The sequence below is a fragment of the Chenopodium quinoa genome, unplaced genomic scaffold (assembly GCF_001683475.1).
Source record: "Chenopodium quinoa cultivar QQ74 unplaced genomic scaffold, ASM168347v1, whole genome shotgun sequence".
In the NCBI taxonomy this organism is placed as follows: Eukaryota; Viridiplantae; Streptophyta; class Magnoliopsida; order Caryophyllales; family Amaranthaceae; genus Chenopodium; species Chenopodium quinoa.
The window spans coordinates 178,998-197,380 of NW_018743516.1; the positions used below are offsets into that span (position 1 = coordinate 178,998).

The 18,383-nt window shown below is 38.6% G+C and overlaps 1 protein-coding gene across 1 annotated transcript; it reads left to right on the forward strand.

Annotated features, from left to right (window-relative positions):
- The first annotated feature begins 3,943 nt into the window (after positions 1–3,943).
- Positions 3,944–9,216, forward strand: LOC110739922 (NEDD8-conjugating enzyme Ubc12-like). The gene is made up of 6 exons (XM_021920400.1): positions 3,944–4,143; positions 6,003–6,116; positions 6,886–6,994; positions 7,912–7,990; positions 8,627–8,743; positions 8,829–9,216. Exons 2-6 carry the CDS (start codon positions 6,008–6,010, stop codon positions 8,967–8,969), a joined length of 555 nt encoding a protein of 184 aa, XP_021776092.1. The 5' UTR covers positions 3,944–4,143; positions 6,003–6,007; the 3' UTR covers positions 8,970–9,216.
- Positions 9,217–18,383: the final 9,167 nt, after the last annotated feature.

Consider the following 18,383-nt stretch of genomic DNA (forward strand, 5'->3'; position numbering starts at 1 on the left):
ACATGTAAAACAACATTTGTTTCTCACATTGTAGATTTACTTTTCCCTTATCCAAGTTTCAACTCTTTAACTCAACCTCATTCTTCAACAAGAGAGTTAATCTTGACATCACATGTCAAATAAGTAGATTTTTTTTTTGCTAAATCAATTTCTATAACTACTTGATGTGGAACATTTCCATTCTTTACCTTCCAACTGTACTTTATGAGGTAGTTTTCAATCTCTTGGAGCCAGTCCTCAATTTAAACATTTGCTATTCATAATAGCACTTGACAATTTAGTAGCCTTGTGATTAAGAATTGACAACTTATTTGTCTTTTCTTTATCCTTTGGCTTTTATTGTAGTCCCATCCTTCTTAACCCTTTCTCATTTGAACCATCTAGAACATTTCTTTCAAGCTCAAAATGATACTATGCTTAACTACTATAAGCATCTTACATAATTTTGCCAAAACCATTCAACACAATTCATATTGGAGTTTAATCTTGTATTTGTCACCGCATGCAATAAGTGATGAATGATGTCACTTAAATTAGTCAACATTTGACAGTATGAAAATCCAAGTCATTCACCATGTTCAATCATATTGATCAAGGAAAAATATTGGGTTCTTCATGTGAGTCGCACTCATGTTGTCTTTAGAGGTCTTGTACCTCTCCATCGAGTCCAATCACTTGAAACGTTTTCAAAATGAGTCAATGGTGGAGCCATTCAATTGTTCAAAATTTTTGAGTTCTTGGAAGCTATCATTAGACATGTGACATTATTAAATAGGTTTTTAGCACTCCTTTTAGCCTTTAAAACCCTTTTAGCAAAGCATGGATAATGGTTTACGGATACTCTTTTAGTTTTGAGAACGTTTCTCAATATTTCTTTCAATCGAGGAGATAACATATATAACATGAAAATTAATCAATAAAGACATAATATTTGCAAATAAATGCAAAGTTCAACTATGTTTATCAAAGTAGTTTATGATTCAAACATCCTTTGAAATCATTTTAGCTTCTTTACACTATATTCATTTTGTGTCCCTTTATGAATAATGTGATTCCAAGATCCTATCCCTATGTAGAATTAAGCGGACGGAGGCCCTTCCTTAAGGTTACATTTTCAAGGTAAGTAAACTCCTTTACTAATTACAACTTCTTGTAATTCTTGGTTGGATAGATAACATCATATGTTCAACTATCCCCTTGCTTCAAAATCCAAAATGCTTTTGATGATTTTGTTGAGGGTGACCAAATTAAGTGTGTAAAATTCGCAATTTCACCTTACCTCCCAAGATTAATAATAATGCCCTGCGGAGGCATGACCCATTTCTATTAATCAATTGTTTAATAAGTACTTTATATTTGGAAAAGCGAGCCTCAATATTTGTGGGACTTAAGTTTATTATGTTGTTATAAATTAGTGAACTCTAGCGCATTTGATAACAACATTCAATAACCTTACAAACATTTTAAGAATAATAATAAAATGAATAAAATTAAATATGAGCTAGTATGGCCCCTAATCCTAAGAACTAAGCTTGATTAGGCATCTCCTTGAACTCTTCATGGATCTCCATCCATCTTCATCATGGGCCTTCTCATCTTGGGCTCTTATTTGGATAAATCAAGTATTTAAATAATTAAACTAATTCATAATTAAAATAAATTACAAAAATATTTAACGATACGCAGATCGTATTTAAATTACAAAAATACACAACGATACGCAAATCGTATTTTCTAATTTAAACTTTGGGCCATACTAGTCAATTATAGCAATAATAATATATCATATATAACATACAATTGCCACATAATAAATCACATAGCATACTTTTCCTAAACTAAAATATCAGATATTCTTAATTAAGGCAACATATACTACAAAATATCACATATTTTAGGACATGATTAGATAATATCTCCATATTATTCATTACCATAATCAAAATATCATATATTTAAATTAGGAATGAGATGAAATCAAATAAATATATAATCTAAGAAAATAAATCACATTTATATTCTAGGATTATCTTAACCAATTTAAAATTCCATCCTAATCATTAGTTAACCATCTAATTTTAATTTGATTAAAAAATCAAATTATGGATAATCACATAAACCAAGTCAAATAACCATAATTGGAATTGCTCATTTATCTCCTTGAAAACATATTTTCAAACATTTATCCATAATTAAATTTAAATCCATAATTTAAAATTAATTAAAATACTTTATTTTTATCAATTTTTTTTTGAAACTGAAAACAGGGGACTGCCGTGACTGTGCAGGCTGCCAGCCACAGCTCCGCCGCCGCAGCAGCCAGGCCAGAGCCCAGCCGCCACAGCAGCCTTCCGCCGCAGCCAGGCAGTTGCCCAGCCACAGCAGCGCTGGCAGGCGCACCAGCCCAGCACATCTTGCAGCTAGTGCAGTGGCTGGAACTGTGCAACAGTTGCACGTTTCAGCCACCGCCCTCCCCTGAAAACACCGCCCTGCATCCTTTGCGCCCCTGACGACCACCGGAGCAGCCACGGTGGACCACCGACGGGCGGTTCCGCCACCCAGCCGTGGCTGCTCCCACTCACTTCTTAATTTCCAATTTTTAATTAATTCCACAACTCTTGCAAAATTAATTTGGTGATCTAATTAAATTAAACATAAACTCCTTTATGCATAATTTCAGAAAATTAATCTAAAATCTCCATTTTAAATAATATAGGGCTTTTGATAAAATTTGATTTCTAATTCATATAAAACTCTTTTACATGAATTAATTTATCACACTAAAAACCTTTTAAGTATGAGAAATTAAATCAAATTATATGAAGTTAACACATTAATTTTTGAAATTAGGGTTCATAACACAACAAAAATCAGAAAATTAATTAATGCATTTAGGGCTAAAAAATTCGGCTAGGGTTAATAAAAAAAATTGAGCAATTAAATCTACATTTAATCGATTCCAATCAATCAAAATCATATTTTAATTGGGTTATTCGATCCATAATTCAATTCCTCCCCTTAATCAAATTAAAATTAATCATAAAATACATTAAAATAATCATATTATTGTGACCAATAAATTATATGCAAGAGGCTAACTGATACCACTGTAGGGTTTTAGGTACTCTAAGCGGAATTTCATGAATCTCATTCATACGCACCTAAACAGGATCTCATGCATATACAAATAAAGGATCACATAATAGTTTAGAATTAACCTTTGATGCGTGAATTCCCAAGCTTTCTTCTACCTTCTTGCGGAGATTAGAGCCCCAATTGTTGCTCCTCTAATATTGGTCCACAAGTGTAGATTGAACCTCCACCAATGCTAGTTGGACGGGAGAGATTAATCTCCTCTTCTATGGAGAACTTCTAACCGGTTGTAGAGAGAGAAAGGAAGGGAAAAATATTACGTTGTTTCTTTTTGAGAGATGAACGTCTGTCATATTTTTCCCCAAGCCCTTTATTATATATAATCATATTATCTAATTAGGGCAAGACTTATTCCTATCTTACTCCTTATGGCCAGTCATTCACTAAGCCCAACTTTTGGACTCGGTATTCATGTTCGACCTAACACTGTAACGTGTGACCTCATAGGATCCATTTATTAGGCATTGGTTTAACCCAATGATCAATATTGGTCTCTAGCAAGACGTAAAGACGACCCAACTAAACGAACTTATTATCTCCATAATACGATCCATATTATATTAGTAATTGCACGAGAGTCGAGGATACATTTCCTTCATTTCTCTCTCTAGAGAGTTAATCAATCTGGTTAGGTTGCTTCTATATTATTTTACTTTATGTATTAGTTATTATTATATGATATGATTAAGTTAAAACACAACACCGGACATTGTATAGCACAAACGTGAAACGTAGGTAGGATTCATTCTTTTCGAAAATTTATCTTTTATTAATGGGGCTCCAAGTCTCTAAGACTCCAACCCGTTGAATTGTTCTAAATAATTAATTAAGGAAAAAGAAAACAAAAAACGAATTAACGTAGCCCCTGTCTCCTCCTCTTGCTCCCCTCTTTCTCTTAGCTCTCCATTGAAGCGCATTCAACGTTCTCCGTTGAATCGCCCTTGACATTTTCCATCGAGGCGCCTTCTAGTACTTTTATCAGCTTTTAAGGTAAGTTGTTGTTTCTTTTTGTAATGATTATATCAATTTCACAATCTAGGGTTTATCTTTGATCTAATTTAATTTTATTTCAAATAATTGTCATTGCAGATAGTGTGGTTACTGTAGTATTCGAAAATCTGAACTATTTGTTCTAAATATTAAGATTATGAAAGATCATAACTAGCGATTATGTTGCTATGAGTGTAATTGGATAATTGAATCACAATTTCCTAAAATTATGTGATTTTTCGAGCTTTATTTGATAATCAAATCAAATTTGGTTGCTAATATATTGCAAAACCCTTTAATGTTAGTATTGAATTATGAAATTTGACCTCTTTTCTTCCTGGGCCTAGGGCAGCCGCCCCTTCTGCCCTGGCTTAAGGACGGGCCTGCTCATATCATCTATCGCAATCTTAGGTAGGATCATAAAGTATGTAGAATTTTAGGATCGTAAAAAAAAATTGATGGTAGAATTTCAATGCTATTATATAATCTTATGATTCACCGACTCTATAATTTGTAGAATTAAGTTTTGAAGTTCATATTGGAAAGTGTATATTTATAAAAAAAATTTATCATACATCAAGCCTTAATTTCGACAATCTTACACCCATCTTATCAATTACAACCTGTGTTATGGCTTTTAATTGTTTGTTAAACTTGTTAGTGACCATGTAAGCAAAGGCAAAATGATGTCTTTTAGATCAATATTGATAGAAAAATGCAATTTTGTATTAGATTTTTGCAATTTTAAAACAATTTTCAATATTTAGTATAATATTTCGATCCTACACTTTGATTTTAACGATCTGATCCTACTTCCCTCATCAATCGGGGCGTTTGGTATGAATATTGAAAATAGAGTGGAAAGGAAATAAATAAAGAGAACAAAAGGAATCATTGAATCGTTACCTTTTCATATGTTTGTTTAAACATGGAAAGGAATCATCTAAGCCTAATTCTCTTCATTTTTGTTTGAGGAGGGTGTACCTCAACTTTTAGAGAGGTAACAAATGGGTGAAAACCATTACCCTTAATTAATGGTAATTATTACTCAAGCCTTCTACCAAACACATAGTAACGATAATGGTTTAATTAAATCCGCTTCCAACCCTTTTACCAAACACATGGTAACGGTATTGGTTTAATTAAATCCGTTTCCAACCCTAGAAATATTGTTACCAAACATGCTATTTAAATAAACCAAGTTCAATTGAGTAAGTATAATGTTTGTTTGCTTGGACTTAAGGCTATGTTTGGATAACAAAAAATGGAAGGAAATGAAGGGAAGGGAAAGGGAGGGGGACAAAGTTCCTTGTTTGTATAATATGTTGGGGGAGGGGGAGGGGGAGGGGGAGGGGAGGGGGAGGGAGGGATCCATTTTTACTCCTCCTTTAATAAAGACCATCCCTTTAAAATTGGAGAGATTTGGAGGGAAAATGGAGCTCATCATTTCCTCCACTTTCCCTTCCTTCCCCTTCCTCCTATTTCCCTCCCTTCCATTTCCCTTCTAATTTCTTATCCAAACATAGCATAAAGGTTTCCTTATCTTTATAACAATGCTTACAACATGTAAATTCATTCCTTTGTTATGACTATGTAGCAATGAAACTTTAAAATTGTACTTGTATAATTAATTTTGGTATCTGGTCAATGAATAAGTGTGTGTTTTCATATGTTATGAAAATCTAGATTTGATGGTATTTAAATTTTTTTCCTCATGTTTAATAATCCTGCTGATATGAGTAAAACAGTATCATGACTGCATCTTTTGCATTAATGTACAATATTTCGTGCCTTTTTGTGAGATTAAGTGGGCGATTACCATTGAGGTTGTTATTCACCCGTTTCCTTTTCTAATACAGAGAAGATGATTAACTTGTTCAGAGTGAAAGCCAAACAGAAGGAAAATGCTGAAAATCTTAATGGAAATACCCATGTCAAGAAGCAAACAGCAGGAGAATTACGTCTTCATAAAGGTATTCTTTCTTAAAAAGCTTTAGTTGGGACTCATATGGTCATATTTAATGGTGTTGTAGTCTTGGCCTTGTGTAAGTTGTGCTTAAAGTTATGGCCTTCAGCACTAGAAGTTTTGGCTCAAAATCAAGAGTCCCATTCTTTTTGGTTTTACTCCATATTTGTCAGGCAGAAGTAAAAAGATTTATTTTAGGTGGCAAGCACACTAAGAATGAAACTTGCTGATCCAAGAAGGGAAAAAATTTATTTGACTTTGTATCATTCTATTTTTTATTTAATGATCAATCTCTAAATGTTGGATGGTTTGAAGAACTACCTTGTGCTGCGATATCCTCCATTGAACATGTCATTGGTTTTATGTAAGAGACTGGGATAAAGATTTTGTTCTCTCTCTCTCCCTCTCTCTCTCTCTCTCTCTCTCTCTCTCTCTCTCTCTCTCTCTCTCTCTCTCTCTTTCTCTCTCTCTCTCTCTCTCTCTCTCTTGTGTGTGTGGATTGGATGGATCAGTGAGATTCTTGCTCCTCAGTTGCTCTGTTCTGACCGGGATTATTGTTGATTGTTGATTATTTATGTCATGTTATGCGCTGGGAAGTGTTTTGCAAGTTTCACGTTTTCTTTCACAATTTTTTGCTAGTTTCTGGTTATAAACTGATCTCTCTGCATAATAAAAGTAACCTGTTAGAATAGTTTCATGTGGGAATTATTACGTTTCACATTACTGTTACCTCTTCTGTTTACATAATGTGGCTCTAATATATTGACTTTTTCTAGATATTAGTGAACTGAACCTGCCCAAATCATGTACCATAACATTTCCCAATGGAAAGGATGACCTGATGAATTTTGAAGTTACTATCCGGCCTGATGAGGGATATTATTTGTAAGTGTCTCTTCTACTAAATCATGTCAACACCTGGATTGCATCACGAGTCTCACGACTGATGTCTTTTCTTAATAACAGTCATAATTCATAGGCTATTGCTAACTAGCGCTTAGTTCTTATTATTGCTTTATTCTTTGTTCACTTTTTTCTTGTAATTGTGGAGCATGGAGAGGGTGCAGCCGTGCAGTTTGGTCAAAATCTATATCTATGTTTCCTCTATTTCACAATGAACGCATCAATTTGACTTTTATGTTTGCCTAAAAATTGTTATTAGTATGAAATTTTTTAATAAAACTTTTGATAGTATACATTAAAATTATTCACACTAACATTTTAGCATTTCACACAATGATTTAAAATTTAATATATCAGAAAGGAAAAAAAAAAAACAAGAGTATAGTCAAAGCTAGTGAATGAATAGTGTCAAAGGTCCAAAGAATGCATGTACAGTGATGGTACAGAGGAAGTAACTTAACTATATAACTAGTGTGGAGGAAAATTACATTGGTATATTTCTTTTTGGATCATTGAACTTCATTTATAATTCATTTGGCTATGCTTGATTGGCATTCCTTGTTTCTTTCTTCTTATCAACTCACTCCATCTCAAAAAGTTTAACTTTTTTCATTTGTGAGACAATTACTATTAAAATAGGAAGAACTTTAAGAGACGCAGGGAGTAGTTGTGTAGTGTATTGATATTATAAGGGAACTTTTGATTAGAGTTGTCAAAAGTCAAAACAACACCTGACCCAAACCGATTCGAAGCCGACTCGAAAAATATCCGATTCAGATTTCGACTCGTATGAATATAATAATTTCGTATGACTTTACTTTAAAAATTGACCTGACTCGACCCGACCTCACTAAACCCGATCCGAACGTTCGAATTGACAACTCTACTTTTGATTGCAGAGGCGGCACATTTGTGTTCACCTTCCAAGTTCCATGTGTATATCCTCATGAGCCTCCCAAGGTTAAGTGCAAGACAAAGGTAAATAGAGTGATTCTCTACGGAAGACCGTCTTATGTTACATAAAATGATAACTTATTTATTTAAGAATAATTGTCAGGAACTACTCGTTTAACAGGTTAATTTGTTATCAACTACTCGCTAAAAAGTTTTATAAAAAAAACTACCTCTTAAATTTAAAAGTTTGTATAGCACTATCCTTTTTCATTTTCTGACAATTAATTCCGACAAATGGGACCTATTTGTTATTTTCCCTCCAAATAAACATCATTACTCTCGTATATATTAATGAACCCTCCTATTCTTTGCAAAAACTCAACCCAAAAAACAAAATTTTTGTGAAAACCAAATTGTTTTTCTTTCTTTAATTGGTGATTTTCACAAAGAGTTCGTTTTTTGGACTAAATTTTTGCAAAGAAAAGGTGGGTTGGTTAATATGCACGAGGTGACGATGTTTTTTTTTTGAGGAAAAATAATGAATGGGCCCCACTCACTAGAATTAGTTGCCGGTAACTGAAAAAGGGTAGAGCTACCCAAAGTTCTTAAATTTGAGGGTAGTTTTTTTGATAAAATTTTTTAGCGAGTAGTTATCACAAATTGACCAGTTAAGTGAGTTCCGCACAATTTTTGACCCAACTTTTTGTATGTATTTGGCAGGTATACCATCCCAACATCGACTTGGAAGGTAATGTCTGCCTTAACATTCTAAGAGAAGACTGGAAACCTGTTTTGAATGTCAACACTGTCATCTATGGGTTGTATCATCTCTTCACGGTACTAAAATTTCCCTTTACCTGGAGTTTTTTTTTTTTACTTTATCGAATTGCATTATAATGCGGCATTCTATTTGTGTGCGCAGCAACCAAACTATGAAGACCCTTTAAATCATGATGCCGCTGCTGTGTTAAGGGATAATCCAAAAATTTTCGAAAACAATGTGAAAAGAGCTATGGGTGGGGGTTATGTGGGTCAAACTTTCTTTCCTAGGTGTTCTTCTTGATGGTTATGATGCTGTAAACTTGGATGTGAAGGGTGCAGTTTGACTTCCTGGAAACTATGCCATTAAACCTGTACCAATTTCGCCAGGAGTGTATTTGATGCTTGGTATATACTTTGTGTTGCAACGAGAATTTAGCCAAATGACATGAAATTTTATGGTATTTTCTTGTTCAAAATAAACAACAGTTAAATTGTGCAAACAATTTGGAAATATTCGTCAAAAAATATACCTTATATTTTACTCTCTATGTGAATCAGTTTTTCATTAAATCGCCAGTAAACTATCGCTTCTGTTCATGATCATTTCTTACAAGAGTTTTAGTAGTTGAATAACCAGACAAAACACCCTAATTGAAAAGCTGAATATAAACACGCAAATTCTCAAAAAAAAAAAAAAAAAAAAAAAAAAAAAAAAAACCCGGGTATACGTTAATTTATAGTAAAACTGGTGTCTTTCAAAAAAAAATTTTTTTATTGTAAAACAGGTTAAATTTATGTTAAAAATACTTAAAGTTATTCTTTTAATATTAATAATATTATATTACAAAAAAGTTGAAATAAATTAGATTAACATATTAGTATTTTTATAGTATGTAATCACGTTTCTATAAAAAAATTGCAGATTAAACTAAAATTCAAACCAAATTACCATAAAAATAGTTAAAATGCACTTAAATAAATTGTTTTACAATAAAATTAACATACACCTGCCTTATACAAGAATTATTCCTACAAATTAGTGTAAAACCAACACATGTATCGGATATTATTGATTGCCTTGAATCTTTTGCTGTTTTTGATTTCATCACGAGTTTGTCTCAGCTGCACCGTGCATGTACTCCCAATCCTTGCTCATATTTGAACTTAACTTTTATTTACTCTAACATAGACTATATATATTTTATACTATTGATAGAGTGATTTCTCTTTCAATATAGTTGAATCAAAAACTAATTCCCATTATACATCGATTTTAAATTAAATTCCCAAGGTACCGTTCAAGTAGGATCGGTGCTTGGTTCAGTTTAGAACCTTTAATGTCATTAACGATTTTATTAATAAAACCACTAAAGACATCAGCTGTTTTTTATTTTTTAAGAATAAAAATTACAAAGAGACCCGTTGTTATAGAACGCAGGTGTCTTTGTTCTTATTATTATACTCCTTCCACACACAATTATTTTTGGGTTTTTCTAAGCTATACCCCTAAGGTATTCGAGTTTCTAAAGTGTACCCATGCTTTTTCAAGTTTCTAAGTTGTGTCCCTCAGCTCACTACCATTAATGAATGGTACCCTCATTGAGACTTCCACGTCACCTAAAGTTAACTATAAATTTAATAGAAAGATGATAAAAGGTAAGAAAATGGTAGGAGAAAGAAATCTTAGCCATCGCAACCCTAATAATGAAAACTGAAGCCACGAAATCACACTCTCAAATAACTTTTAAATAACTAATAAGGGTACATTTTAGTATTGATAAGGAGTTGAAGGGCACAGCTTAGAAACTTGAAAAAGCATGGGTACACCTTAGAAACTCGAATACCTTAAGGGTATAGCTTAGAAAAACCCATTATTTTTTGATTTTGGGGATGATTAACTAAGTGGGAAAAAGACGGGAATTTGGTAGACCCTCATTTTGATTGGTGAAAATCAGACTCAAAGAAGAGGGAATGTACTTTTGCCTCTTTTTTTTGGTGTGAATTTTGAAATTTCACATTTTCCACCAAAGTTTTGAACTTCTTTTAAATTTCACACTTCCTTCAAATTTCAGTTCAAATTCTAACCAAAATTGCCTCCTATAAAAAGGCATACATTATTCAATGTTAACATTCATTACAAACTGTAGGGAATAATTTCAAGCTTTAAATCCCACTAGCTTGAACCCCACTGTGATCATACACTAAAGTACGGTGGCGTCTAAAAGGGAAGAAAATAGAGCAAAAGAGTCGCCAACAAGTTTTTTAAGGAACTTGTAAACCGTTCACGAGGTGAAGGTTACACCCCTTAACGATCCAAGAGATCGTCAACTCCATAAGGTCTAGAACCAAATAAGGGTTCGGGGATGAAGGTACAAATCCAACCTAAAAGAGATTGAACCTGCCCTAATAATAGGCCTCTACTTTATTCTGATCGTATTCATGTGCGCTTTTTAATTAACATGCAATCAATAGGATTAACCTTAAACCTGTTTATCTATGTTGGTTGAATATTAATGCACAAATAAATCTATTATTGGCGATCACTTGAATTATAATCACATTAACCCTAAACAAGATTATTAATTATCTTATTAAGCGTGATTACAAGTATAGATTCCCTTTAAACATGCATAAAAGTGTGATCAAGCAATAAATAAATAAACATCAAGCAACATAATAAATAATATCATGAATAAAATAATCATCATCATAATAATAATAATTATAACATTATAATCATAAAAATAATCATGAATTATGTTAAAGCATAATAATAGCAAGATCCTAGGCATGATACTAACAAGATTAATAACAAACCCTAGCATGTCACTAAGCAATAAAAATCAAATATTTAACCCTAACATGATACTAACAATCATAAATATTAGGAAGAACATAGGAAGCATCGCAGGAATCATATTTTGTATTAAAGTTACCCTAGACATGATACTAGGAATATCATAAGAACAATGTAAACGTGATTTCTACATCATAACATCAATTAATCAATTAAAGCACTTACTGTTTCGGGTTTTTCTGATGTCCTGCGGGAGAGTTACAATTCCGAGACTGGAACCGGACGCCTGTACCTGCAAAACAAACGGATGCTCCGGATGATTGGAGATCCGCCTCTGACGGTCAAGTTAGTACTTGATTAAGGAGTAATTAATGCGGAAATTAAAGTGATTGGGTCTCTCTAGGTGAGAGTGTTAAATGTGTGTAATCTGCGTAATCTCCCTTAATGAGGATTAAGGGAGGTATTTATAACCTCGGGAAACGTGCCAATCTAGGTTTAGGTTAACCTTGGGCTGATTGGGCTTCCCTCGGAAGTTGGGCCTAGGTGGCCGGCTTCTCCATTAGGCATGGAGTATGCCACGTGTCATGACATAATAAGTCCATGGTGGACGAATAAGCGTGTGCCACGTGGCAAACCCTGAGAGGTCCAACTGGGGGACACTTGGCAGGACCTGATTGGCCCACGTGGCGCATTCCGATTGGTGGGAGCAAAATCCCCTAATCATTTGCCCCCACAGGTGGCACGTGACTGGTCACGTGTTACCTGTGACAGGTATCGCCCTGTAACAGGCGACGGCCTGCTACAGGTGTCACTCGGCGAGAGGCCGAGAGATTCTCCCGCCAAAATTTTGAATTCTGATAGTGACCCTTCGCCTTCTCACTTCGCCTATATAAAGGAGTGTTGACTTCGGTCATTTTCACACTTGAAAACTTTGTGAGAGAACATTCGGACCCCTGAACTTGCTCTGACATTTTGGACCCTTTCTGCCTACCGCCTGCTCTGACAAGCCGACTGCAAATGATTTTCAGAACTTCATCAATCGTCACTCGTTCAGGTAACCGTCGGTTCTCTTACTCTTAATTTTCTCTTTACTTTATTCTTTTTTGAAATGGCACCACGGAAGCACACGACACGACCTAGGTTAGTGATCAGCGGGTCACCGGGGACGACTGAATCTAGGACTAGGAGTGCCGCCTGCCCTTTTCTGGACCCATCTTTTCCCTTTATACAAAGTCCGACTGTATCTGTGTCTATGCAGAGCATGATGGCCAGAACAAAAAAGACTGCCAGGATCTCAAACTCAGACGGCTCCTCCCACAGGGTGCCGATTAGTGAAACATCTGACCAGGCGCCAGATGTGGAAGTGAAACAAAGCGGCTTGAAAGCCGGCAGTTCTGAGGGAGGAGTCAAAGTGACCCCTTCCCATTTTACAGTTGACAATTCTACATTCTCTCCTGCTCCTTTTAAAGAAGAGGAGGCGGGCCCCTCCGGGAGAGGGGAGGAGTCGTCCTCTTCGGACTCGTCAGAGGACGAATCCGAGTCTAGCTCTTCTGGCCATGCTTCTCTGGACACAGAAGAGAAAAACAGTCGCCTACAAGAGGCGAGGCTTTCTCACGCAGTTGATAAGGGGGACGATTGGGCGGAGCCATCCGCCTCTCACCGAGAGCAAAATACCCCCTACTACTACACGATACCTCGGGGCCGGATCACGGCCATGCAAGAGAAAGTGGGGAGCTTTATCGCAAACCACACAATGGACCCCGACTTTTTGGTGTTCGTGCCGGATCCAGAAGACACAGTCGTCTGGCCGGCTGGTACCAGTTATGATGGCGCCTGCTTTGGCTGCTACGAGGCGACCATCAAGGCTGGGCTGCGCTTCCCACTACATCCGGCTGTTCAGCGGATCTTGGATGGGTATGAGTTGGGGTTATGGCAGTTAGCCCCGAACTCCTGGGTCAACGTACTCGGCTATGTGGCTGGGTGCGAACTGCACGGGGTGGAGCCGAACTTTGAGGCTTTCGCCCACATGAACTACCTCAGCCGGACCCCTAAGGCAGGCGGTACCGGCTGGTATCAATTGACGATCCACAGGGGCTACCTCATGACAAGAGGTAAAGCAAACAAATGGAAGGACTAGCGGAGCACCTTCCTTATCATTGAGAGTTCAGACACAGAGCTGAACAAGCGCTTCAACAGGTGGAACAGGAATCCGCCCCTTCTTGCAGGCGGCCGCAGCATGCCGCCTGTTCCCCCCAAGGCTAAGAAAGAGATCCTAGATAAAGGACTCTTCAAAGTAGAGTCGAAGGTGAAATCTACTTCAGGGGTACGAGAGCAAGTACCCCTGCACTGCGTCCCGAGCTTCAAATGGCTCTACGACGAGTACTTTTGGCCGCCTGTGGCCTCAGCAGTCGGTGCTCAAGAGGTAGCCGGCCTGTCGAATACTCTGTTATTCCGTGCATTTCTTGTTATGACTTTTATTAACTTTGCTATTTGTTTTTGCAGCGGACGCCATGAGCAAAATTACCGCCTCCAAGACTGCGGCGACCATGTTGCGGGCCTCCATCATGCAATAGTCTTCAACCGACTCCCCCAACAACGGGGCACCCTTGGTGGGCTTCGAACCTTTCACCCTCTTTTTGGAGTTGTGTTTATGCATATACTAACTCTTTTCTTCTTTTTTTAGACGGGCGCTCCAAGAGCTTCTACTTCCCAACAGCCGGACCCCAAGGCCCGGAGGACGACTGTTGCGAGCTCTCCTGGTTCTGCCAGGAAACATGCGGCAGCTGAGAAACAGCCGGCCACTTCTTCTAAAACTCCAGCTGGGCCACCTAGAAGTATGAAATTGTCCTTGTAAATTTTAGACTTGCTCCCTTCTTTACTAGGTCTAATCCGTTTGTTTATGCTTGATGCAGCCGGCCCTCAGGAGCCTGACTTGGTCGAAGTGGCCAAGTCTATGATCAAGGCCGTACCTCCAGCTGAAAGGGAGGCGGTCAGGGGTGTCGGAACCCTTGACCTAGACGGGATTGCAGGGGTCCTTGCTGAGGTATACTTAGCATATTTTTGAGTATTTGAATTCCAGGACGCCTGTTTTCTTTTTTGTTTGGAAACTGACGCCTGTTCTCCTTTTTACTTAGGCCCTGCTCCGAGTGAACGGCCTTCGCAAGCCGCTTGACCGAAAGAACAAAGAGGTAAAGGCTGCAAAAGCTATGGCCGCCTCTGACTGTGATAAGGCAATGTTCCAAATTGCCCAAAATGAAGTTCTGACAATTGATATTCTTTATTATCAGGCGCAGGCTACCGCCGCTATCCGGGCTCAGTTAGAGGCGGCCCAGAAGAGGAATAACGAGCTGGAGGAGACCATCAACAACCTCAAGACCGAGCTGAGACCTCTTCGCCAAAAGATGTCCTCATACGAAACCTTGGAGAAATCCTTGGCGAGCGTAAAGGAACGCCTGGTGACCCAGGAGAAGAGTCTTACTCAGGAGCTCTCGGAAAAGGCCGAGCAAGAAAAGAAAGAGCTGGTCCGGGAGATGATGGAAGACTCTGCTCAAATCCAGCGCATGACTTGGGGCCGCCTCTTCCCCAATGCCGACTTTGCCTCCTGGGAAAAAACGTACCGCCAGTGTTCTGATAGATATAATCAAGAGATCCTGGCGGCTGCTGAGGAAGAGGCGTTGGAGGAGGAGGAGCAGCCGGTAGTGGCGCTTGTGCCGCTTGGGGGTAATGCATCGAAGAAGGATGCAGCTGAATCCGAGTCCAGCAAAAAGAGTGCTGACCAGGCGGCAGCTGCTAATATTGAAGATCTGCCCCCTTCATAAGCTTTATGTCTTCTTTCCCCGACCTGCGTGCTGTTTGTTTGTATTTACCCGGCCAGGGGGCCGGGGCTCTGAATATTTTGCCGGTCTTTAATGATCGGCTTCCTTTTAATGAATATTTTTGTTTTGCTTCAAATTTGTTTAAGTATTGAATATTCTGATATCCAATTGTACACTATACCGACTGTTTTACATGGCCGATAGTTGCAGATAGGTACGGATAGTTAGTCACGCCGCCTATGCCCCTGGACGACTGGTTGTCTGTTTCCAGGCTAGACGATTAGTCGGCCATTTATCCAATCGGTATTCGAACCATTTTAAAGACTGGATCCCCTTTACGCAGGCGGTCCTGTCATTTGTAAAATTAACCAAGTAGGAAAGTGGTTTCCTACTTGTCATGTTTTTAGGCTAGAGACTTTAGGCCGTCTAGGCCGACTGTTCCCCGCCATATTTAATCTAGTGTGAACAGGTGCTGTATGAACACCTTTTTAGTTTCATACTAAATTTTTAAGGAGTGACCAAGTAAACATGATTGTTACCTAGTCGCCAAGTAACTGAGTAGTAGAGGTATCAAGCGGTGGGTACCGGTTGTTCCCCTTTATTCGCCAATTTTTGTTGGCTATTAACTCATAAAATACCAACTGTTCTTATCCCAAGTAGTTCAGTCGGTCGGTTGACCCGGATGGTTACTGCGAACACTTGCTTGACGTGATTAGTCAGTTAAGTGAGAGATATCCTTGTCCGGGAAACGGCTACATGGTTGTCTTGGTTAGACAGTCGTATAGGTTCCGTGTAATGATTTTATAGAACAATGTTCCACCCAAAAAGGGAGCTGCTCTCTGCGACGAATTTCATCCGGATGGATGCCGTCGGACGCCTGCTATAACGTTGGGACAGGTCGAATTGAATTTTTATATTTTGATCAGTTGGCTTGGCGCCTGGTCTGATCATTTTAGCCATGAGCCTTTGATAGTTCTTGGTGAACTGTATTATGGGAGTGTAGCCGGTTGAGTGAAACAAGCGGCGTGCCCCTCTTAAGTAAGAATAAAAATTAAACACGGAGAGTAGCCGACTGTTTGTCAGTAGGCATGCCCCTCTTAAGTAAAAATGAAAACTGAGTATGGAGAGTAGCCGACTGTTTGTTAGTAGGCGTGCCCCTCTTAGTACAAAATTTAATATTAAGTATGCAACTTTTATTAAGTAGCCCTTGACTATTTACATCATTTAAAAGAAATATTTCTTAAGATTATCTACATTCCAAGTTCGAGGCAACGGTTGGCCGTCTGGTGTTTCCAGACGGTAGGTACCATCCCTGACCTCTTCACAGATTCGGTAAGGTCCTTCCCAGTTGGGAGTTAGTTTGCTAGACTCATTAGCCCTTCCAACTGCTTCCATTTTTCTAAGTACAAAGTCCCCCACTTTGAGTGGACGCATGTGTACTTTTTTGTTGTATGATCTAGTCATTCTCAGGCGGTAAATTTCATGGCGCAAGACATCATTGCCCCTCCTTTCAGGAAGTGAGTCTAATGCCAGGCGCATGGCTTCCCAGTTTGCCTCTTCGTCATATAGCATTACTCGAAGAGTCGGCTCGTAGTGTTCTATTGGAAGAACAGCTTCCGCACCATAAGTTAGGAGGAATGGAGTTTCTCCAGTCGCCCCTTTTTCAGTCGTCCTAATGGCCCAGAGAACATGTGGTAATTCATCCGCCCATAGGCCGCCTGCTCGTTCAATCTTTTTCTTGAGACCGTCAGAGATGATTTTATTAAAGGCTTCTACCTGGCCGTTTGCTTGTGGACGGCCAACAGATGCAAAGTAGTGTGCAATTCCTTGGTCACCCAACTAGCTTTTGAGAACAGGCGTCTCAAATTGGGGACCATTATCAAAAACCATAGACATGGGAACCCCGAACCGAGTGATGACATTTTTCCAAATGAATGAAATTACTTCCTTCGTCTTGATTCCCTTTACAGCCTTCGCCTCTACCCATTTAGTGAAGTAGTCGACGGCAACAAGTATGTACCTCCTTCCGCCTGTAGCAGGCGTATATGGACCCAGAATATCCATGCCCCACTTAGCAAACGGTAGTGGGCTATGAATGGTAGTGAGGTCAGTAGCCGGACGGTGAATTAGTTTGCCAAACCTTTGGCACTTGTCACATTTTTTCACCATCTCCATCGCATCTGCTTCTAAAGTAGGCCAAAAGTAGCCCTGCTGCCTTGCCCGTTGAGCAAGCGTCCTACCGCCTATATGGGAAGCACAATAACCAGAGTGAAGATCGTCTAGTATCTCTCGCCCCTTTTCTGGAGTAACACACTTTAAGAAGGGTTGAAGGTACCCCCTTTTGTGAAGTTCTCCCTTTATTATTTCAAAACTGGTTGCTCGTTTTTTCAGTGCTGCCGCCTGTTGATGATCATCCGGCAGGGTACCATTTGTCAGATATGCCCTGATTGAATCCATCCAGGTTGAGCTTCTGTCTAAGATTCCAATAGGGTCTTCCTCAATGCTTCTCCTCTCCATTACTTCCCAAAAAACAGTTCGAGGAGTATCACAGGAGGCGGATGATGCTAATTTTGAAAGTGCATCCGCCTGGTTGTTTTCTGATCTCGGCACTTGGGTCAGATGGAAATCCTTAAGGGAGCCGACTGCTTGTCGGACCGCCTGTAAATACTTGATCATGGCCGGATGGGTTGCTTCGTATTCGCCATTGTACTGACTCACTATCAATTGTGAATCGGAACAGGCGTCTATTTTTCTTGCCCCTGCCGCCTTGCACATGCGGATTCCGGCTAGTAAAGCTTCATATTCTGCCTCATTGTTTGAGGCCTGAAAACTGAAGCGTAGAGCATACTCGTACCTGTCGCCCTCTGGCGACTGACATATGACGCCTGCTCCACAACCATTTGAAGTAGAGCTTCCATCCACATATACCTTCCAGACTTGGTCTGGAACTTGAGAGTCAGGAGGACGAGTCATCTCAACAATAAAGTCAGCAAAGGCTTGCCCCTTCACTGCTTTTCTAGGCTCGAAGGTAACTTCGAGGCTCTGTATTTCTATGGCCCATTTGATCATTCGGCCTGACGACTCCATGATGGTCAGTGGCCGC

Bases quoted from the DNA above. Each gene is read 5' to 3' on its own strand.
- LOC110739922 (XM_021920400.1), top strand. From the start codon at position 6,008: ATGATTAACTTGTTCAGAGTGAAAGCCAAACAGAAGGAAAATGCTGAA. The intron at 6,117-6,885 runs GTATTCTTTCTT...GACTTTTTCTAG, and splicing joins AGAATTACGTCTTCATAAAG to ATATTAGTGAACTGAACCTG. The intron at 8,744-8,828 runs GTACTAAAATTT...TTGTGTGCGCAG, and splicing joins GGTTGTATCATCTCTTCACG to CAACCAAACTATGAAGACCC.